Source organism: Carassius auratus, chromosome 21 (genome assembly GCF_003368295.1).
Source record: "Carassius auratus strain Wakin chromosome 21, ASM336829v1, whole genome shotgun sequence".
NCBI lineage: Eukaryota > Metazoa > Chordata > Actinopteri > Cypriniformes > Cyprinidae > Carassius > Carassius auratus.
In genome coordinates, this window is record NC_039263.1 from 3,531,368 (window position 1) to 3,554,621 (window position 23,254).

General features: G+C 39.7%; 1 protein-coding gene across 1 annotated transcript; it reads right to left on the bottom strand.

The window, feature by feature from the left end:
* Nucleotides 1-959: 959 nt before the first annotated feature.
* On the bottom strand, nucleotides 960-20,396 carry LOC113038235 (janus kinase and microtubule-interacting protein 2-like). Its single transcript, XM_026195513.1, has 22 exons — nucleotides 20,206-20,396; nucleotides 15,081-15,315; nucleotides 14,245-14,742; nucleotides 13,203-13,412; nucleotides 12,906-13,004; nucleotides 12,562-12,708; nucleotides 9,854-9,994; nucleotides 9,713-9,766; nucleotides 9,344-9,466; nucleotides 9,126-9,254; nucleotides 8,056-8,139; nucleotides 7,873-7,935; nucleotides 6,357-6,455; nucleotides 5,554-5,652; nucleotides 5,425-5,478; nucleotides 5,277-5,342; nucleotides 3,974-4,042; nucleotides 3,723-3,800; nucleotides 3,428-3,631; nucleotides 2,334-2,399; nucleotides 2,126-2,199; nucleotides 960-1,973 (listed from the first exon to the last, which is right to left on the bottom strand). Exons 2-21 carry the CDS (start codon nucleotides 15,207-15,209, stop codon nucleotides 2,149-2,151), a joined length of 2,463 nt encoding a protein of 820 aa, XP_026051298.1. The 5' UTR covers nucleotides 15,210-15,315; nucleotides 20,206-20,396; the 3' UTR covers nucleotides 960-1,973; nucleotides 2,126-2,148.
* Between the last annotated feature and the right edge of the window lie 2,858 nt (nucleotides 20,397-23,254).

Consider the following 23,254-nt stretch of genomic DNA (forward strand, 5'->3'; position numbering starts at 1 on the left):
AATGTACATATCGACAAACATATATATTACACTGCAGTCAGAAAGAGGTGCTGCTGATCATCAGACAGGGAATATTATTGGACAACGGGCCTCATTCGTGAACCACAAGCAGAATTGTGGAAATAATCTGGAAAACGATTCTTATGTAGGGCCTTTAAATGACAGTTTCAAGAAGAAGAGATTTACTTGTGTAACTCTTGCATGATGTGACTGTTTACAAAAAAATGCTTTCATCCACATAAACTCTTGTATGGTGCAACATTTTAAGACTTGTGTTGCATATGATACGTGGTACAAAAATTTACACAAAAACAGTTTAACTTTCATAAACTGTTGCATGTGAATGGTTTTACTTGCGTAAAAATACACTCCATTTATTCTCTAAATGCACATTATTTATCTTATCTTGATTCATTCACAAATATATGGAAGCCAGTTTAGACCAATTAAAAAATCTAATAAAAAAAATAAAAGTAATTGCCACTTTTTAATCTCACAATTCTGACTTTTTCCGAATTGGGTAAAATAAACATGCAGTTGTGAGAAATAAAGTCAGAATTGCGTAAACAAAAACAAAAAAATAGAATGGCAACAAAAAAAATGAGAATTGCAAACTTGCAATTATGACTTCTTTTCTCAGAACTGTGATATAAACTCACAATTGCAAGTTACGAAGTCCTGCGGGGAAAAAAAATGTTTCTTACAATCATGAGTTTATAAATTCTGACTTGCATTATATTACAATACTTATAACTCACAATTCCGTGTTATGTTTATAGTGTCAGAATTGTGAGATTTAAACATAATATTCTGACTTTTACTTGCTACAGAGAGAAAATTCTGAGAAAGAAAGTATTTCATGTTTATATCACACAATTGCGAGAAAAAAAGTCAGAACTGTGAGATTAAAAGTCACAATAACCTTATTTTTTCCATTGGCGGAAAAAAGCTTCCATATGTTTTTTTTTTACATTGCAAATTTTATTTAAAACGTTGTAGTAGGATCTTCTGGTCAATCATCAAACCTCACTCTGGTAAAATACACAGAAATTCTCCAATCATATAGTCAGTTTAAACCCAGTTCATTTTTTACAAATCTATTGTAATCTCATTTATTCAAGTGCTTTGCCCTCAAATCGAAATCCAATCAACAACGGATCTATAAAACCGAGCACATTTTTTTCTATAATCTGTTACACTCAGATGTACGTCACAATACAGAAGAAAACTGTTATTGCTACTTCCGTTTTATCGCAACTTTCGTAAACTGTAGCATGAGTCAGGTAAAAAAATGGTTTTAGTCGCACGAATAGTTTTTTGCGTAAACTTTTAGATTGATTTAAGAAATTGTGCTTGTGATGGAGGAATGAGGCCCGATATGAGGAATAATTTTAAAAACCAGGCTGTGTAGAATTAGTTGCAGATTGCAGTAGTCTACTCAACTTTCTAGGGGTAAACAAAAACTGCTAGTGTGGATGGTTTGTAGTGGATGGTCTTGTTTCTCTCTCAGTTTGTCCCTTTGTCCTTTCTGTGTTCAGGCAGTGAGGAAGAAGCCTCCTCCCCTCACTAACAAGCTCCTGTGAGAGGATGTGTCTCTGCAAAGACGTCCATTTCGCTTTGAATTTCCCAAAGTGTGTGTTGGAGGAGAGACAGACAGACAGAGTGAGAAAGACACAGGTCTGTGGGCTCTGGTTGGTAGCAGTCCCAGCAGATGCAGTAAAGACGTGGTCATGACGGGTCCCTGCACGGCAGAGATAATTTATAATCCTATCTAGTTGGGTCGATGATTATGTTTTGTCACACTTGTATTGTTCTGTAAGTGTGATTTCAAGCATTCTGTCCCGCTCCTCCACAGAGGCTGAATCCAGTGAAGTCCATAATTCCCACTTCCACACAAGCAAAACAAAACACCTTTGAGTCAATACAACCGGATGATTGCAGTGGCATGCGACAGCTCCAGGTTGCTTCAGATCCTGTGTACGACAAAAGAGACGAAGCCTGAGATCAGATGTGCATTTTTAAAGAGTAGATCTGAATAAATCTGAATTTGCTGCATTTTCTTCCAAACACTTCTCAGCACGAGAACAGAAAGCAAAGAAGGAAGCAGAAAAGATCCTTCACTCACCTCCGCAGGAGACGTCACAGACATCAAGGCCAAAGAATGAAGGCAAGAGAGAAGAACAGAAAGAGAAATAAAAACTGAAAGAAAGATTAGAGAAGATTATCAATTATGGTTACAGACAGGACATCGGAAAACGCTCAACATTCATATCAGAACAAAAAAATGAAAGACATTACTGAAAGATCATCAAGTCGAGATCTAACCGTCTTACCTTCTCCTCTAGATCTTTAATCTGTCTCTTCTGGATGTCAGTCTTGTCCTCCAGGTCTCTGATCCTCTGCATCGAGACAAACACACGTCACACATTTATTGTTTATTATGTAATTAATGCAAACCGGTTTGAGAAAGCTGAAACCATTGATTACGGTACGGTACTATTACTGCGATTATTAATATCAATCTGATTTATAAATACAGTCTAAGACCACCAGTTAAATCCCCAGAAGATTAACAAACAGTTAATAGCATAGAAATGTGTTTCATGTCATATCATATCTAATACATTAGGCTTTTTTGTATGAGACAGAGAAATATCGAGCTTCCAGAAGGAAAAAAGATTTTAATTTATTCAGAGCATTGTTATTTTAATTATCATTTTTGTTAATATTTTTTATTCGATTTTATTGTTATATTTAATTTTTCATGTTAAAGTTTTAGTCATTATTATTATTATTATTATTATTGTAATTGTTATTGTTGTTATTGTTGTTGTTACTATTATTATTATTAAGGTTTTTTTATTTTAGTTTTAGTTAACTATAACATGTGAGAGACCCAAACTGAGCAAAAATATGCAATTTAGTTCAGATATTTTAATTTATACAGCCAAAAATTAGATGAAATACTGATAGCTTGTAATGTAAATCAATTATAATTATTATATATATGTGTGTGTGTGTATGTGTGTGTGTTTGTGTGTCCCTGGAGCACAAAAGCAGTCTGAAGTATTTGGGGTATATCTGCAGCAAAAGCCAAAAATTCATTGTATGGGTCAAACTTATCAATTTTTATTGGGTTCATGAAGATATTTAGTAAATTTCCTACCTTAAATTCATCAAATCTTAATTTCTCATTAGTAATTAGTTTTTAGAGAGCAATGCAATATTGTAATGCATTACTTTTAAAAGTAACTTTTCCAAGCACTGCCCATCTTGACATTAAATAAAGAAATGTAAATGATAATATGACACTTCGATTGTGAGGATGCCTTCTCTGGCATGTCTCCTTGAGAATATGAAATATTCTTCTCTTGTATCTCATGTTTTATGTTTGGTAACGTGTGTGAAGATAAGAGGTGAGCGGCACCTGATGGGCCTGATGGAGCAGCTCCATCCTCTCCTGCAGCACCTGACAGTCAAACTCTCGGCTCTTCCTCAGCATCTGTCTGCGCAGCTTCTCCACCGCCGTGCGTAACTCGTCCTTCTGCAGCTCGTCCAGAGGCTCTCCGTATCTGATGACCTTATCCTGCTGCAGAGCGTTGTACAGAGTCGCCTCCAGCTCCTGGATTTGCTGTTACACACACACACACACACACACACACAACGATTTCTCAGCTGACATTCATAAAAAGCAGAAATGTTCAAATGGAGAGGTTTTTTACCATGTAGGCCTGATCCAGCGCCTGCTTCCTGTAGTCCAGCTCTTCCTCCAGATAACCTTTCTGTTTGCAGAACATCTCCTGCAAATCACCAGAAAAATTTATAAATGCACTGACTCCAAAGTGTACATTTCTAGGAAAAGCAGGTGGTGTGTCTGGCAAATGCATTTTCTTTAAGGCTTTGTTGCAATTAAATAAGCACAAATTCATAGTAAAATGTGTTGTGTAGTGTATAGATAATGTGTAAAGACTACCATCTCGAGCTCCAGGTCCATCATCTTCTGATGCAGAGCAGCTTCTGTGCCTTCAATCTGCTGGATCCACTAAATCAGCACACACACACACATCTGTCTACATCACACATCATCACTAACAGAGCCAGAAACACACGTGAAGGAAATAAAGGAGCTTAGTCCTGCGACTGGTGAGACCACCTAAACTGAGTCGACTCTTCAAATTCATCTGAAAGATCCATACTGACCAAAAAACACCTTGATAAATTACACTAGGTCTACAACTGCAAAGATAATGCCATGAGATTCATGTTTTAAATGCAAGCTTTTGAGTGTATAAAAATAAATAATGCACTCAAAACGAAACTAAAACCACAAATCTCTTAATGAGAGAGTCATGCAATCTTTTTTTTCAACAGATTCGTTTGAAACTGTTTAAACTGTCTAAAATGTAAGTCACTTAATATTAACTTCTTGTTTATTGAGCGTGACATAAATCAATATCATGTTTGCAATCAAGTTTATTTTCTCTTGCTCTGATGATATTTGCTCTTAACTATTTAAAATGATAAAAAGATCTCATGCAAAATACTAATATCTTGAATTTTTGGGGGCAGTAGTATTCATTGTTTATACAATCCACGCTTAATTTCAAATCAGCTTCACATTGTTTGAAAATAAAATTTTGATTCAACGATGCAAAATAAATGTAATTCTTCTGCAAAAGACATTGGTAAATAGTTGTTATTCATATGCAATGCACTAGCAGTTTAGTGAAAAATTATGAAAATCAATTACATTTTAGAATTTTTTTTTTTAAAAAATACACAAAATGCATATTAATATCAGTTACACTCTTTATCTCCCAATAATTTGTCTTGCTAAGATGATATATTATGACAGCTACAGCTTTTAATGAAGGAGGCAAAACATACATTTCTATCATATATAAAGCCTAATACGACAAACAAATAAACCTTCCTAAAATGCATGTTGTATCATATTTGATACATTTGTCAACCGTCCTACAACACTAATAATGATTCAGATATGATCTAAAACACTTTGTGGGCCTCTTTAAAAGAATGCATATTTAATACAGCACCCTCCATTAATATTGGCATCCTTGGTAAATATGAGCAAAGCCGGCTGTGAAAATAAATCTGCATTGTTTCTCCTTCTGATCTCTCTTTTTTTTGCACAAATTTTGCACAAAATTCTAACTTTTTAGAACTTTACTTCAATGAAAGGTTAGAATTTTTTTGGGCATTTTGCTCATATTTAACAAGTATTAGTGGAGGGCCTGTGATATCTAATACAGTACCTTCTCAGCGAGCGACAGCACGGTACTGGCTTGAATGATGGCCACCTGCTCCTCGTTCCTCAGGTTCTGTGTTAAAAGCACAAATACACACTGTGCATGGAGTCTCAGGTGTACATTATTAACACTCCATCAGGTGTGTGTGACGTACCCCGTTATCTCCGAGTATATCCAGCAGCTTGATGAGGTCTGGTATACACACGTCCTGTTGAGAGCACATCTGGGTCAGCAGTTCTCACTCTTAACGAAAGCAGGTGTCAGATTATGATTTCATATTTACCTTCACACCCTCTTTGATACAGTAGATCTGCAGCGCGCTCACTCCCTCAGAGAACGGGTGGATGTGGAGGTTAAACGGAGGCGATCTCCTCTCACGCTCCTGTCGGGTCACATCAGACACGCTTTACACACTACAAGATATGGTTTCATTAAAGCAGGCTTCCTTTTATATATCTATACTTCCACCACTAGATGGATGCCTTCTCATCAGAGAATGAGAGACAGAGAGAGATCGTGCACAAACTAGCCTCAGGGACACACATTTAATAAGACACCATGCCAAAAACAATCATCCCTGTAGTACTGTGTATTTCATTGGGCTTCTTGTAGCCGTTTGAACCAGCTTTGCACAACATAGCCTTAGTTTTGACATAAAAAAGCATTAGGTTACAACTTATGCTCCACTAAATATGTGCATATTTATAACTCGATGATGATGACATATAAACTCGAAAAATAATGACTTGTTATTGGCTCTTCTTTGTATTTTACAATTTAGACTTTTTTCTTGTATTTCCGAGTTTATATGTCACAATTCAGACTTGAAAAAAAAAAAATTTGCAATTCTAAAAATAAAATGCAAAAAAGTTGCAATTAAACCTTTTTTTTTTTACTCCACGAAGGGAAAACAAACAAAAATGTGAGACATAAACTCAGAATTTGAAAAAAAAAAGCCATAATTACAAGATACAAACTTAGAATAGTGAGATATAAAAATAATTCTGACTTTGCGAGTTTACATCTCGCAACTCCTCTCAAAAATATTCATCAGAAACTACTTTTCTTCATTTTTATTCTGCGTACCTCGAGCTCAAGGATGCGAAACTCCAGCAGTTCGTTCTGATCTTTAGAGTCCTGTAGTTCCTGCTGCAGCTTTGCGTTTTCATTCTCCAGCTTTTCAACCTGACAAACAAACATCAGGAGAAGAGACAGACTTTATAAAAGACTTTCACTGTCGCTGCTTTTATGTCCTTCAAACCTGTCTGCAATTAACAGCCGTTACTCACGTGATCTTCAGAAATCAGAATCATATGATGATTTGCTGCTCAAGAAACATTTCTGATTATTATCAATGTTGGACACTGTTGTACTGCACAATATTGTTGTGGAAACTGATGCATGTTTTCACGAATCTTTGAGGAACAGAAAGTACAGAAGAACAGCATTTATTCTTTTGTGATATTATTATTATTGTTATATATTATTAAACAATGTGTCATGGTTTTCACAACAATATTGTACATTGCTAATAATCAAAAATGTTTCTTGAGCAGTAAATCATCATATTATTCTGATTTCTGAAGATCATGTGACACTGAAGACTGGAGGAATGATGCTGAAAATACAGCGGAGCATCACAGAAATACATTAGAGTTTTACTATATATTGATGAAGAAAAAATCTATTTTAAATTGTAAAAATAATTTGCATTATAACTGTTTTTACTGTATTTTTAATCCAATAAATACAGCATTGGTGGGCAAAAGAGTCTTCTTAACAAAAACATTAATAAAGTTCTTTTTTTTACCAATAGTGTACATAGGAAAAAAAATCATACAATGTATTTATTTGAACATAAGTTATTACAAATGTACCTACACTTGCTGTACCTGCATGCACTGTTATTAAATTTATACTTGGGTCAAAAAAGTGTAATACCGCTTTAAATTAATAAAAAAAAAAAAAAAAAAAAAATTAATTACATTTTTGTTTTTCTCAGCAGAAATTTTATATCATGCATTTTCCCCTGATTTACCAAAGAGAGCCACTAAAATGTAATTCAGTGCAACAATCTTGTCAGGCATATTTACAACAAAAATCAGTTTATGACATATTAAAAGACTAAATACTTTCACCCCAAATACCAATTAGTTGTAATTTTACATTTTAAAAATATCCCACTATCCTAGGTTTTGTCCATTTGTCAGTAAGATTGTTTTACTCGTTTAAAACCCAATAAAATGTAATATGCTCACTTCTTCTTTTATATATTGTAATATGTACAGGTCAGAATGCGCATGTTGTTTATAGTGTTACACTGAATGACAATGTAGCATTATTTCAACCAACTGTTTGAAACCTTAAAAATAGACCCTTTACTTACATTTAATGTGCTTTCGATGGACATAAATCACTTTTTTAAACTGCGTACAACTTAATGTCACACACACACTGTTGATCCTAAATCTAAACTTGCCCCAGATGAGAAGAACTAACGCAAAAGAAATGCAATGCATTACTTCCCATAAAAAGTAACTTTTTAATCAGTAACTTTTTTGGGGGGAGTAATGCAACATTGTAACGCATCACTTCCCCGCACCTTCTCCAGCAGCTCCTGATTGCGTCTGAGGAACAGCTGCTTCTCTTCCACCCATCTGGAGTCCTGTGAGGAAGACACCAAACCATGGGCTTTATAACCAGATACTGGGGAAATACGTCTGTTAGCGTGCTGTGGGTAAACATTTTACATGCACTAATATCAACAGTAGTTAAAGACGTTTACCTGTCCTTTTAAAGCAAGCTCCTTTTCCAGGTCTTCAATTTTAGCTTTATACCTTTGAGCATCTGCCTGGAGCTGCTCATGACCCTGCAAAGATAACAAAACTATCAAACATAACCGTGTTTAACTTCAGAAGCTTGTGTTTGTGAAGATAGACAGTACATGAAATGTTGGTCACACTTTAGTTTGAGGTCTCACTATTAACTTGTGCCTCAATAAACTCCTAATTTGCTATTTATTAATAGTTAGCGAGGTAGTTGTTAGTTTAGGTGTGGGGTGGATTAAGAGATCTAAAATATAGTCATGCAGAATAAGACATTAATGTGTGCTTGTAATTGTAAACAGCCAATATGTTAGTAATATTCATGCTAGTTAATTGTGAGAATTGTGTTTCCGAAATTGTTGGGTTTTGCCATTTAGTTTCCAAACAATCTGTGTATATTCTGTATCAGTGAGGATAATATGAAGGGAACCAGGACCTTGTTGGATCCATAGTTCATCAGACTTATTGATCATGACAAAACTAATAAGGGTCTTCAGGAGTCTTCTATATGACTGACTGTATAAAGAATGTGTTTTAATATGTTGGTTGCACATTTATTTTGTTGTTGTTGTTTTTTGTTTAACTTTTTGGTTTTGTTTAGTTAACAATAATAACCACAATGAGTTTTTTTTTTTTTGACATTTGATTCATTAGGACAGTTGTACCACCCCACCATTTACATATCCAAATAATGGTAATCATATTAAATTAAAATTAAATTAAATTACATTTAATTTATGCATTTAGCAGACGCTTTTATCCAAAGCGACTTACGGTGCATTCACGCTATCAATTTTTACCTATCATGTGTTCCCGGGGAATCGAACCCACAACCTTGCGCTTGATATCGCAATGCGATACCAATTGAGCTACAGGAACACATATTATAATATTAAAAGGTGCATTCAAATTATATGCATGAATTGCATTTTTGAAAGAGTTAATAAATCTGGGGGGAAAAGAGAGTCCTGTAGCTTACTTCTGTATTGTTAATAGATAAGCAGTAGTGCACAGAGTATCTGAGGAATACCTTAGCCTCCATTTCAGCGTCCAGCACACCTCCTTTCTGCTCCTGTAGGAGGGCATAAGCTCTCTGAAGAGCCTGATATTCCCGTGTCAAGTGCTTAAAGCGCAACTCAGACTCTTCAGCCGCCAAACTCTTTAAGAATGAAAAGCTTCTATGAGAAATACGAACAGCATAAAACACAGGGATCCTGACTGAGGAAGGCAATCTTCCTCAATGCTCACCTCATCTAAATCTTCGTCTGGTGTAGCCGGGGTTCGGTCCATGCGCAAGGAAGCCACCGAGGACGTTTCTGAATCCATAGACTCTTCATCATACCCATAGAATGTGTCTACAACAATATGCCTCTGCGCACGAGAATAACAAAAACAGTTCTAGGTAAATGCACACCTTTTTAATGAAATCTTGGTTCGCTGAATGCAGGAAAAAAGAGTGACTGGCTCCTCCATTTGCAGAAACTTACTGATATTTCCAGAAAGTGAAGATTTGGTTCTCTTGGGATGGAATCTGTGCTCTTTTTGTTAATTTTTCGCACAAGTTCAGTTCCCAACTTTGCATGGCAACATAGCTAGCTGAGATAATCACACACTCACCTTTATAGGTCTGTTTCGTTTATGCCTCTTCTTTCTCAAGAGTTTTTCTCTATCCTGAAACGTGCACGAGAAAGAGATGATAGATGGGTGTTTGGTGCTCACTGCTGTGTGTCCTGGCTGGTGTTTTTGAGAAGTACTCACTCGTGTCAGTTCATCGATCATGCTCTGCTGCTCCAGAACCTGCAGCTTGAGGAACTCAATCTCTTGATCATCAATGGCCTGATCCAGATCATTCAGAGACTTGAGTTTCTTCAGTGGAGGATGGGAGGTAATCTTCTCCTTCTGAATACAACAAAACAATACCAATACAACAACACTGAAAAAAAAATGATGTAGAAGCAATTTCACTCAGTTACTGCTAGTGAATTTCATAAATAATCACTAAGAGATGGCAAGTAATACATTGAATAATTTCTTCCTCAGATTATGAGACACTGATGCAATGCAACATTTCTCAAAATCTGATGCAGAAACAAACTCATCCTAATCTTGAATCTGTGAATTTCTTACTCAGTACAGTGTTCCCTGTCCATCTGAGAAATTGTGAATTCACATTCAAACATATTTAAATTGCAACATTTAGTTAGAAAAAGTAATCAAATAACCTCAGTGTTTAGTGCTAAATGCACATGTAAAAATTCAAAACAATATGTCACTATTGTCACACAATGTGTAGCGAGGAGCAAGGAATGAGGAAACCAGAAATGCATGGAACAATCTTCTTTTATTTCAATATAATCCAAAGGAATACACAGGGCAGACAGGAGCACAGGAAACACAAAGATAGACGTACAATCTCCGACCTAAACTAACTGAAAGGACTAGGGCTTATAAACACAAGATAACTGGAGAAACACAGGTGCAAGGAATAATTCAATCAACATGGGACATGGAACACATAGAGGGAAAACACAACATGATGAGTCCAGGCACGTGACATTACTCCCACCTCCAGGAAGTTGCGACCTCACACCGTGGAACAATAGAGGAAGGGGAAATGGGTGGGAATCAAGAAGGAGGTTCCGGTGGAGGACAGACCCCCGGGAGGGGGCAAGCAGACAGTAGTGAGGAGCCAGGGAGGAGACATGAGGAGACCAGCAGGACCCAGGCCACGGCCATAACAGCGGCCCACAGTGGAGCCGACGGAGGGAGGAGTCATGGAGGAGAAGTGGTCCCCGACTCTGGCTGAAGAGCCAAGGTGACAAGGAGGATCCAGAGGTCCTAGGCACAGCCGATGGCGCCGGCGAATGATGCAGAGATGTAGATCCAGGAGGACGTGGTGGAGCCGAGGGGATGAGGGTGTCTGACGGAGCCGAAGGAACTAGGTGAAGCCAGAGGAGTGGAGTCCTGAGCCGCAAGATGGTTGACGCCAGACCAAGGAGGAGCCGGAGGGATGGGAGAGCCATGCGGAGCTTGTGGACTGGCAGGCCACGACGGACAGGAGGGAGCTAGGAGCCATGGTGGAACTGACTGGTCAATGGGCCGACACAGAGTCCTGGCCTCAGAGACTGGAGGCAGAGGTGAGGGAGACCAACCATGCTGGAGGATGGCAGTCCCGCGGGGCTCAATGATGGTAGGCTGAGGGCGAGCAGAGGGGCTTGCCAGACGACAGCATTCGAGGAGGTTGGAGCGGGTGGGAGGATTGGCATTTATGAGGAGCGGGCACTGGAGAATCGGAAGCCCCCTCAGGGCTGGAGGAGGGAGCCATGGACGAAGGATGGCTGGACAGAACCAGTGGAGACAACGGAGAGAGGAGAGGGGGCAGTTCAATCTCCAGATCAGATTCCCAGTCAATCAGATCCTACTCCTCATTTTGACCCTTTTGCTGAGCCATATTCAGCTCACTCTCAGCCACAGCTGTGCTCATACTGTCTGTGGCTTTCTCCCTTGTGGTAGGTGGTGTTGCCGGCTCACAGACCTGGACTGACATCACAGCCTCTGTCTCCACAGTGATCCTCATCTCTGTCGCGCTCTAGCAATGCCTCGATGGCCGCGGCAAGCTCTGGCTCTCCATCAGCGGTGGGCTCGGTTATGCGCTCTACACATGGGGAGATGGTGGGCTGGGCTCTGGGTCGGGAGTGGCATTGGCAATTAATCCCTGGGAACCGGCGGGGAACAGAGATCCATTTCTCGCCAGTGTTCACTCCACACAGGCAGTGATTTACGCTCGAGGGCCATCTTCGGACAACAGCCAAAAACAGTCTGGTGTGATCCTCCAGCAAATTTTCTCCCTGCTCCAACACGAGGATGAATTCAGGGAAGGAAGGGATCCATGACAACACAACGGAAACAAAGGACTGAGGAAAACCGGAAAACAAACGGAGGGTAGACACGCAATTTAAACAGTTTAAGGTCTGAGATTCTGTCACACTATGTGTAACGAGGAGCGAGGAACGAGGAATGCAAAGAACAATCTTCTTTTAATTCAATAATCCATATGAATAATCGAAGCAGAAAGGACCACAGGAAACACAAAGGTAGACGTACAATCTCCATCCAAAATCAACTGAAAGGACTAGGGCTTATAAACACAAGATAATTGGGGAAACAGTCAACGAAACAATTAACATGGGACTTGGAACACATGGAGGGAAAACACATTATAACGAGTCCAAGGCCGTGACAACCATGTGATCTTAAAACAAAACACCCGTCTAATTTATTTTTTCTAAACTGTCAGCATTACAGTAACATAGACTTAAAAGATTGTGCATTCAAAGTTTAGCTACACACTGTCTGCTCAAATCATCAAGTCTTTGTTAGCATTCGGTAACAAATGCATTAAATTTAATCACACATAATAATGCAGATTACATTTGGAGAGATGTTAGAAATAAAGAGGAACCCACCATCTCCAGGTTCTCCTTGGTAATGGATTTAAGTTTATCCTCCATCCTCTGAAGGGAATGGCTGAGTTCATCATTTTTCCTACTTAATAACTTGTTCTTGTCCAGTAAGGGCTTGCACTGTTTCTCTGTTTCTCGAACACGCTTCAACTGAGGGGAGAAATTCAGGGTTAATTATTCATAAACAAAAGACATAAAAAGAAATGTTTCCAAGACCACACCATAAACGAAGATGCATGCTGAGGATTTTATACTCCTGTAAAACCCAAAAATCATTCCACAGTTGGCACTGCTTTTTATCCTTCACTGCGACACAGAGTATCCAGGAAGCATCTATGCAAACATACCAGCTCGTTTCTTTCATCCACTAAGATTGAATTGCGGTCCTCCAGCTTACGAATGGTGGCTTTGAGTTCACTCATGCGTTTCTGGTTCCTTCTCATGTCCTAAAACACATAACACCAGATATATCTGTAGCACACACACACATAATAAAGGAAAATGTATGCACTAAAATAAAATGCTTATGGGATTAACCAATAACCAATCAGAAATGTGTCCTGTTTTATCATTTTTGAGATCTCAACTATATGTTTAAGACTGCACTGCACTACAAGAACATGTGCATTTTCTAGTTTCTTTACCGGACTCCCACAATGCTCTGCTCCATCTCCAGCGCGGCCAGGGATCTCTCTTTTGGGGCTTCCCAGGTTGCACTCTGCCTCTTTTACCAAAAACAGCTGCTCATCAAGCGCATCTTTCTGTAGCTGCAACTTCTGCACGAAGCCTGTGGCTGTTTCCAGCTCTTTCTCCAGCGAGAAGATCGTCCGGTCCTTCGCCTTGATCTCATCCACCTGCACACAGTTCATACTGCATTAAGCAAATAGAGCCTAACTGTAACTAACGCAAAAAATAAAGACTTTTAAAACACTACAGTAAAACCTGGCATTCAAATTCATGTAAATCTTCTTTATACAGTGATAGATCTAATGGAAAAAAAAATCCTGTAATGTTCTGTGTGTTCTCGGAAACCACTTTGTTGCAACCACAGCCGTTTCTGAGGAGCTACATTGTTTGGTGGAAAGAATACTGTTTTTATTAATATAATTACACTTTATTTGTTCTGTTTTATTTTGTGAAACCGTACTATGTATATGGAATAACCATTTTATAAAAGCAATAACCCTTTGAAGCCGTGGTTTACAGTGAATATATAACACCTAAGGGGGTTTTAGGCACTCCGCTCTGCATCGTACCTAACAACGCCCCTTATTTTGGGGCTTATTGCTTTATTATAAAACAGATAGTTCTGGTTCTTGATTCTGATTGGTTGAGCCGCGTTCGAAGCTGTTGTAAATTACTCTACAAACATACACCTTTGTTTACGCCTGTGTGTTGCTCAGCAACCACTTTGTTGTTGTGTTTTCTGACAAACTACATTCTTTGGCGGATGTCTAATGTTTTTATTAATATCATAACACTTTATTTGCTCTGTTTTATTTTGTAACACCTTACTACTTACATGGAATAATCGTTTTATAAAAGCAATAATCCTCAAGAAGCCGTGGTTTACAGTGAATTTATAACAATGCTAAGGTGCGTTGTTCCTTAAACCCTCTTAGCTGTCATAAATTCACTGCTTTATTATTTGACATTTCCAGATGAAGAATACAAATGCTGGGTTACCAGTCGACGAATATCTCGCTCACTGTCCCACTTGATCTTGGAGATCTGCTCCTGGTGCGCTTGATGTTCAGTGCGCAGGTCACCAGCCTTCATCTTGTCGGCTAAGATCATAGTATTCAGCGCTTCATCCGTCTGCCGTTTGGTGGATTTTAGCTCAGCTATTTCCTGCAGCAGTTTGACTCGCTCCTGGTCAAAGAAGCGGCGTGCTTCCTCTCGGGCCTCGAGCGTCAGCGCGGTGCGCACTTTCTCTCCGCTACCATCGCGCAGTCCACTGAGTGCAGTCCGCAGACGCTGGATCTCTCCTTCTTTGATCTTAGCGGTTCGCGCTAACTCCTGCTCGTGCTGCCGTGTCAGTGATTCCCGCAGAGCTGCGAGCTCCTTTAACTTGTCCTCGTGCCAGCGAGCCCTCTGCTCCGTCAGCGCCGCTGTATGCCGATGCTGCTCCTGTTCGCGAATGCGCTTGCCCTCCTGCACCTTTTCTCGCTCCAACTTGGTCACCTGCAGGAATTAGTTCATGAATGAGTCTTGTGGTAATATTGCATTTATCCAGTATCTGTTCTTAAAGCACCACAACAGTTTCCAACACTGATAATAAATCATCATATTTTCATGATTTCTGAAGATCATGTGACACTGAAGACTGGAGGAATGATGCTGAAAATACAGCTGTGCATTACAGAAATAAATTACACTTTAGCATACACATTGAAAACAGCTCATTTAAATTGTAATAATATTTTAATATCACAGGTTTTTTGATCAAGCGAGCACAATAGACTTATGAAGGTTATGAAAGTTCATTGTACCAATGTAAATCTGTACATGCCGTTACGTACCTTGCATTTTTCTTGATGCAGTTCAATTTGAATATCGGTTAATTTGGACCTGAGATCTTCATTGGCTGCCTGTAAGGAAGAGATGAGCGCTTCAGGCTTCTCGCCCTTGGCACGGCCTTTCTTAGCCATTGGGTCAGATGTAAGGGTTCCTCAAACACTCTTAGTATCCATCACTTCAAGTTACACTGACGTTCCCAGCTCCGTCTTTTCCTCATTATCCTTGTAGTGAGAAAACCTGGGGGCGAAAACACAAACCCACATTTCCAGTAAGGGGAAAGACAACATCAATGTGTATGTTTGGAAATTTTAATTGTCATGCACTGACTTCAGCCACTTCTGTGTGTCTTTTTGTTGTTAAGACGTTTTTCTTGTTATATGAAACTCTTGAGGAAAGCCTTAGAATGTATTTTGCAACATTGCCTTTTAATTCCAGACCCACAATGTCATAGAATATGAACATTTATAAAAAAAAAAATTAATTAGGATTAATATATATTGAAGAGCGTGATGACATACTTTATGTGAGCTCCGTTGCATTCAGTGCTACAAAGCTAGAACACTGAAAACAATATTAGTGTCATTTCAAAATCAGCTGTGATTATCAAATTATGAAAAACCGTGTCAGATATGTGGAGTGTGTGTACATTTTCAGGACATTTCAGTAACACTTTAGTTTAGGACTCTATTCTCTATTATAGATCAGTGGTTAGCATGCATATTACTAGCACATTAGCTGTTTATTAGTACAAAGCACATATTAATGCATTAGGCCCCGCCCCCGGGCTCTTCTGATTGGTCCACTGTTTTGATGAGCGGCGCTGCGTGAAAGAGTTAAAACTCTTCAACAGTTGTTAAAAGCAGTGCATTGCAATGGAAACACGGACCCTTATTCTGCATGATCATATTTTAGATCTCTTAATCCTCAACTTACCTAAATTTAACAACTACTTTTAACTATTAATAAGCATCAAATTAGGAGTTTATTGAGCCAAAAGTCACAGTAAATGCTTTGTTAATAGTGAGAACAGAATTCTCTCGTGGTACATTAAAATGGACTGCTTTGAAAAGTTTGTTTGAGTGTGTTTTAATTGTGTTTAACCACGCTTCACAACCATGCACACTACAACCGTCTTCTACAGTCAGATAAATAAACTCGAGAAGACCTTCATTACATAAACAGCATCATGATGATTAAGAGATTATGATGATGAGGCATAGTGGCGATTAAGAGATTGTGAATGAAGACTGAAGCTTGTGTCTACAGATACAGCTGTTAGTACAACACAGGAGACGAGACAGACAGAGAGAGAGAGAGAGAGAGAGAGAGAGAGAGAGAGAGACCGAGAGAGAGAGAGAGAGACCGAGAGAGAGAGAGAGAGAGAGAAGTATTTTCCTTTATTCGTGATGAAAGTGCATTATTATTATAAGCTGTGCATGATCACTTACTGTAACACACTGTGATGTCATGCATTGCTTTACTAGCGTGTTGGCAGAGGATGATAATCTTGGTTATGTAATTTATGCCAGTTAATCTTTCAGTCTGCCAGAATCTATGAGTCAACAGCATTAGATGCTGGGCAGATATTTTGATTAAACTGTGCGTGTTCGACATCAAAATCCTGAGGTGCTTTGGCTCCAGAGAAGCTCAGTTCATCCCAACACTGTAACTCTAACAATCTCTTTCTACACATCCTCATCAAAATGAATAGATCTGTCTCATAACGTGGATCAATCCACTCTGGATATCAGATTCAAATGTTCCAAAGCTTTTTGCACATGATGCTGATTTTAAGGATGCACAGAGGTTGTTGTGATCATTAATCATTGCACACATGCATGAAAGACAATAATCTATTTTTCAGAAAAGCAGTTCAGGACTGAAAGCAGCATGCTGATGCCATACTGTACCAGACTATAAAACCACTATCACTAATACCATATTAACCCAGAAAGGACTGAATCAAAGAGCACACACTGAAGGCCCTGGGTGCCAAGTTTAAAGATATATTTGTGTGGGGCACAATTAGCTGCAGCTGTGATCATCTGTTCTGATTTAGCCTTCTGCATCCATAAATCCCTCTGAATGTTTCTGTGTGCTAAGTATAGGACATGCATCCCATCACACTGAATATTACAGTGGAAAACACCTTTGTGTCTAAACATAGAAGCTTTGCATTCATTTACTGTGAAACCCAATCTGCTAACACATCTGACACATCAACAGCACTAGTTAACATAGATGCATAAAATTACATTAGCTGCTGTATATATTTTGTGAATATTCACATTGTCAGTTGAGTTCAGTTCCTAACCATATCATACCGAAAAGATATCTCCAGATGTGACCAGATAGTAACTCAAATTACCAGTTTACCAGGTTTTTTGGAGGATTGATCAACTGGATTTGATAACCACAGTTTTATTACAAAATACCATGTTTAAACTATGGTTAGTGTAGCCAAACCATGGTTAATTTGTGGTTACCATGATTTAACTACAATAACCGGGTGTTTTAATTTTGTTCATTTTTATAATTGCTTTGTAGTAAAACCATTGTTTATTTTTAATTAGGGCCAACACTGTGAGCCATGTGAGTCATATGGGTTTCTATAGTGTTTTGGCCTTTGATTAACAATATGCCATTTCTTTTTTTACTTTATATATTTATGCATATTACATTAGCAAGACAGCTGCCTACTTTAGTTCAGATATGCATGCTATCAATTTCTCGAAATTTAGATTTGTACATCATCTGAAAGCTATATAAATAAATCATCTCTCCATTAATGTGTGGTTTGTGAGGAGGACAATATTTGTCTGAGATGCAACTATTTGAAAATCTGGAATCTGAGGGAGCAAAAAAATCTAAATGTTGAGAAAATCATCTTTAAAGTTGTTCAAATGAAGTTCTTAGCAATGCATCTTACTAATCAAAAATTATGTTATTATATATTTATGGTGAGAAATTAAAAAAATATCTTCATGGAACATTATCTTAATTTAATATCCTAATGGCAAAAAAAGAAAAATCTATAATTTTGTCACATACAATGTATTGTTGTCCATTGCTACAAATATCCCCCAGAGACTGAAGACTGCTTTTGTGCTGCAGGGACACAGATAGAGTAGTGCTTTGAAAATATCTTTACATTGAATTTCCGAGCTTGTTCTGATTTTTATTGTGAACAGACACTTCATCTACAGTAGCTAACGACTGGTAATACAATTACAATATAAACAAAACTGAGTTGTTCTTCATTTGTTTAATTGATTTAATTCTGTAAATCTTCTGTACAGTAGATTTAGTAAATTACAAGCATGCACAACAGCGTAATGCTTGCCTTAGCAAACCTCACTAATACATTTGCATGTGACAAATCAATAGACTGAAATTTAGTAATGTGAGGTAAAGTAGTGATTAATTGTGCACCACTTTATAAGCAAGAAAATGCTTAGTGCTAACCAGGCTGCACTCAAACATGAAATGTTGCCTAAATGATATTATAAAGAAATGCATCTCATTACTGGAGAGCTGAAGGTTGTTGGAGGGACTGGGCTGTTCATGGGATGTTACAGTCAGTTTCTCTCCCAGCTGCTCTCATCTGTTTACTGCTATAGCACACACACACACACTGGTGTCATGACCCACATTTACATCCACTGACACCACACACACAATAACACACAGTTCACTAGCCGTGGCTCACTTTGACCCCAGCAATAGAAGAAATCTTAACATTTCTGTTTCCAGGAAGTTGTAAATGGATGCTAGTGTAATAACACAAAATCCAGTTCAGTTTCAAAGGTGTTCTCTTCAGCCCCACAACTAACAGTCAGTTCAATTTGAAGTGATCAATAGTCAATCAATTCACACTGAAAAACTAAAAATAACACTGACTCGAACAGCCTGTTGTGCTCTAACACCCCTCAAGATATTTCCATTTAATTTCATGCAGATTAAATGCATAAGATTACAGTTTCTCCAGTTAGTAGACCCACATGTCATTTCCTTTTTGTAAAATAGATTTGTGATATTTTGGGATAATGCCTCTATTTGGCAAGGAAAAATAATCTTGGTTATGTCAATTGTACCAAAAAAATTAAATAAAATAAAAACACTCTAAACTTTGGATGGTTATTCTTTTAGACTTTCAATTAAAAAGATGTATTCAATAATAATATGTATTAGTAATAGTTAATTTTTTCAATGTTTTTCAATAGTTCAATATGTTGAACAGGTACCATAATAATAAAATGCTACTATTTTACAGTAAAGATGCCAACACAGTAAAATGCAGAACGCATTGGCTATAAAAATTTCTTGTTTGATTTCTTGTACTTTTTTAATAAAATGTAATATATTAAGACATATGACCGGTTAATGTATGGAGTAAAAGTAAAATGTAATATAATGCAGATTGTTAAGAACAATAACTATTTTATATACTGTGTATATATATGATCACATAATGAGCCACTGTACTGCTTCTGAAGGATTCCCTGCAGCCGATGAATACTCATTTTTGGGATTACTCATATACCTTTAAGAACACACACTTCTCAATAGGATTTTCCAGATTCTCCAAATAACAATATGGCCATTTAGGACATCAAATGGAATTAAAAGAAAATCTTGTACATCCTCTCAAAGAAAAATTTCTTTAATTTTTTGAAATATTAGAGATATTAACACGCTATTTTTCCTGTCTTTTCTGTAGTTTAGTCAAAGGATATCGATGTGAGATTTGTAGCAGAGGTTATGTGACAGACTGCCTTCGACAGATGATTGTTCTGTGATGAGAACTGGACGCTATCATGAGTATGAGTGTATAATCTGTAATGCACCGCATCAGTGTCTCCTCGAGGCCTGCAGACTGATTCTCACGCGTCATGACGCGCGCGCAGGCCGAGCTCGCCCATTCCCATCCATACAAAACAAGATATCACACCAGAACCGAGCCATAGAGGCCGAGTGCTGCATGCTTTCTAGGCGTGCCCTAATTTCATTTCTATAAGCCTTTCTGTGTAATACTGTCAATCTGTCCGGTGGCTCTCTGAAGCGCATCTCAGCGACGGCGCGTGCATACAGTTAAAACAGGCAGCGACTCAAAGACGCTGTTCTTACCTAAAAAACAATCCGCCACGATGTGTCACGGTCCCCAAACCTCAAATCCGCAATCATGGTCCTACATATTTATCAGCGCGACCTCTCAGCATCAGCAGCCGTACAATAAAACGACAAGCTCCGATGATGCTGCGTAACCCCGCCCTGCTCCCGCTGTCAGAATGATGCTGCGTAGCCCCGCCCCCACCCCGCTGTCAGAATGATGCTGCGTAGCCCCGCCCCCACCCCACTGTCAGAATGACGCTGTGTAGCCCCGCCCCTTCCCCCGTCAGAATGACCTCATCGCAATCAGTTCACTCACTGCAGTAACGTTACTCCTACAGAGATAGATAGATAGATAGATAGATAGATAGGTCTTGTAAAGTCTTCTGTACAATCATGCAAAGTTATCCTGTTAACATTTACACTTATAATCAAGTGATGATAAACTTAATCTTTGTAAATAAGTCATGTTAGGGAAATTAAAGAAAAGAAAAAAAGAAAGATGCTTTAGCTCCATCCCTAATCCCGGGGGTCTGACCCTTACCCTGTCACTGTACATATTCTGCTCATAACACAATTTAGTTTATGATTTAAACAACAATAGTTAAAGCTTAATAAGAATTCATTTAAACTTCGATTTCTAATAATGTCCCTGCTTTCACAGCTAGTGATATCACTAAATTAGCTATTAAAGGTCCCATGCTACTTTTTGTAGGTTTTAATATAGGCCTTAGTGGTCCCTAGTACTGTATCTGAAACCTTTTTCAAAAAATTCAGCCTCGGTGCAGAATTGTAGTCACTACAAGCCAGTCCCAGAATGAGCTTCTGTTACGATCGGAGACCCAGTAAAATGCAGGAGACGAGAGATCCAATCGCAGTAGGGTTTTAATGGGTAATCCAAAGAGAAATCAACAAGAAGGGGTCAAAACCAAAAATCCATCCAAACAAGAAAACAAATAAACAGGAAAAGGAATAGGAATAGGAACAGGAATGAGAACAGGAACGGAAACAGGAATAGAACCTAGAAACTCGGAATGCGAGGAAACCGGGTGATGGAAGGAAAGGACTCCATGCAGACAAATAGAAAAGGACTGGTTAATATAGGGAGGATAATGACTAACAAGTGAAGACACCTGAGTGCAATTAACAGGAATGCAATTACTGTGATGAAGGGACAAGGCTTTGTGGGAATTGTAGTGCCCACAGTGAGGTGCCTATGGGGAAGTGAGACCACTAGTGGAGACTCAGGGAAACAGAGACCAGACAGCGTGACATTACCCCCTCCTCCACGGAGCAGGTACCAGACGCTCCACCCGAACCCAAGAAGAGACCAGGGAACACAGAGACCAAGAGGGAGGTGGAGCAGCGGAGGACCAGTGGGAGGGACGGAGGGCCAGGTAATATGGGGAAACAGAGATAAGAAGTGCAAAAACAAAAAAAGGAACCCAGAAGGGAGGTGGACCGGTGGAGGATCAGGGGGAGGGACGGAGGGCCAGGTCCATAGAGGGAAACAGAGAGAAAAACAAAGACAAGGAGCCCAGGAGGGAAGTGGACCGGCAGAGGATCAGGGGGAGGGACGGAGGGCCAGGTCCATAGATGGAAACAGAGAGAAGAGATGCAAAAACAAAAAAAACACAAAACAACAACAAAACACAAGTCCAGGAAGGACATAACGTTCAGTCACCAGGGCCGAACCGACAGGGCAGGAATCCAGAGGGGAGCAAGGTGGAATTGGAGCCCTGCGGTCGAGACAGAAGCCCACCAGGGCGGCGCAGAAGACCACCACATCCGTGCGGTCGAGACAGAAGCCCACCAGGGCGGCGCAGAAGACCAGCACATCCGTGCGGTCGAGACAGAAGCCCACCAGGGCGGCGCAGAAGACCACCACATCCATGCGGTCGAGACAAGGAGAGACTCTGGTAGTTCAGCAGAGATGTTAAAGAGGCTCTGGTAGTTCAGCAGAGGCGTTGAGAGGCTCTGGTAGTTCAGCAGAGGCGTGGAGAGGCTCTGGTGGTTCAGCAGAGGCATGGAGAGGCTCTGGTGGTTCAGCAGGGGCGTGGAGAGGCTCTGGTGGTTCAGCAGAGACGTTGAGAGGCTCTGGTGGTTCAGCAGAGACGTTGAGAGGCTCTGGTGGTTCAGCAGAGACGTTGAGAGGCTCTGGTAGTTCAGCAGAGACGTTGAGAGGCTCTGGTAGCTCAGCAGAGATGTTGAGAGGCTCTGGTAATTCAGCAGAGTTTAGACTGGATTCAGGAAGATCAATGATGACTTGACTCTGCTCATGAAGATAATTGGTGACCTGACTATGCTCATGAAGATTATTGGTGACTTGCCTTTGTCCATGAATATCAATGGTGACTTGACTCTGCTCATGAAGATCATTGGTGACCTGACTCTGCTCATTAAGATCATTGGTGATTTGCATTTGTTCATGAAGATCATTGGTGACTTGACTTTGCCCATGAAGATCACCGGTGACTTGACTTGACTCTGGAGTGTCAACGGTGACTAGCCCTGACTCTGGAATGTCAATGGTGACTAGCCCTGAATCTGGAAGGTCAACGGTGACTAGCCCTGACTCTGGAAGGTCAACAGTGTCTAGCCCTGACTCCAGGAGGTCAACAGTGACTTGACTCGACTCTGGAAGGTCAACAGGAACCTGACTTGACTCTGGAGGGTCAACGGGAACCTGACTCAACTCTGGAGGGTCAAAGAGAATCTGACTCGACTCTGGAGGGTCCACGGGAACCTGACTCGACTCTGGAGGGTCCACGGGAACCTGACTTGACTCTGGAAGGTCAACGGGAACCTGACTCGACTCTGGAAGGTCAACGGGAACCTGACTCAACTCTGGAAGGTCAACAGGAACCTGACTCGACTCTGGAAGGTCAACGGGAACCTGACTGGACTCTGGAGGGTCAACAGTCACTGTCATCCTGTGCAGAGGCGCTGGACAAGCAGCCTTCTTGGGCCGTGGCGCTGGGCCGGCGGCCATCTTGGGCAGTGGCGCTGGGCCGGCGGCCCTCTTGGGCAGTGGCGATGGGTTTGTGGCCATCTTGTGCTGTGGCGC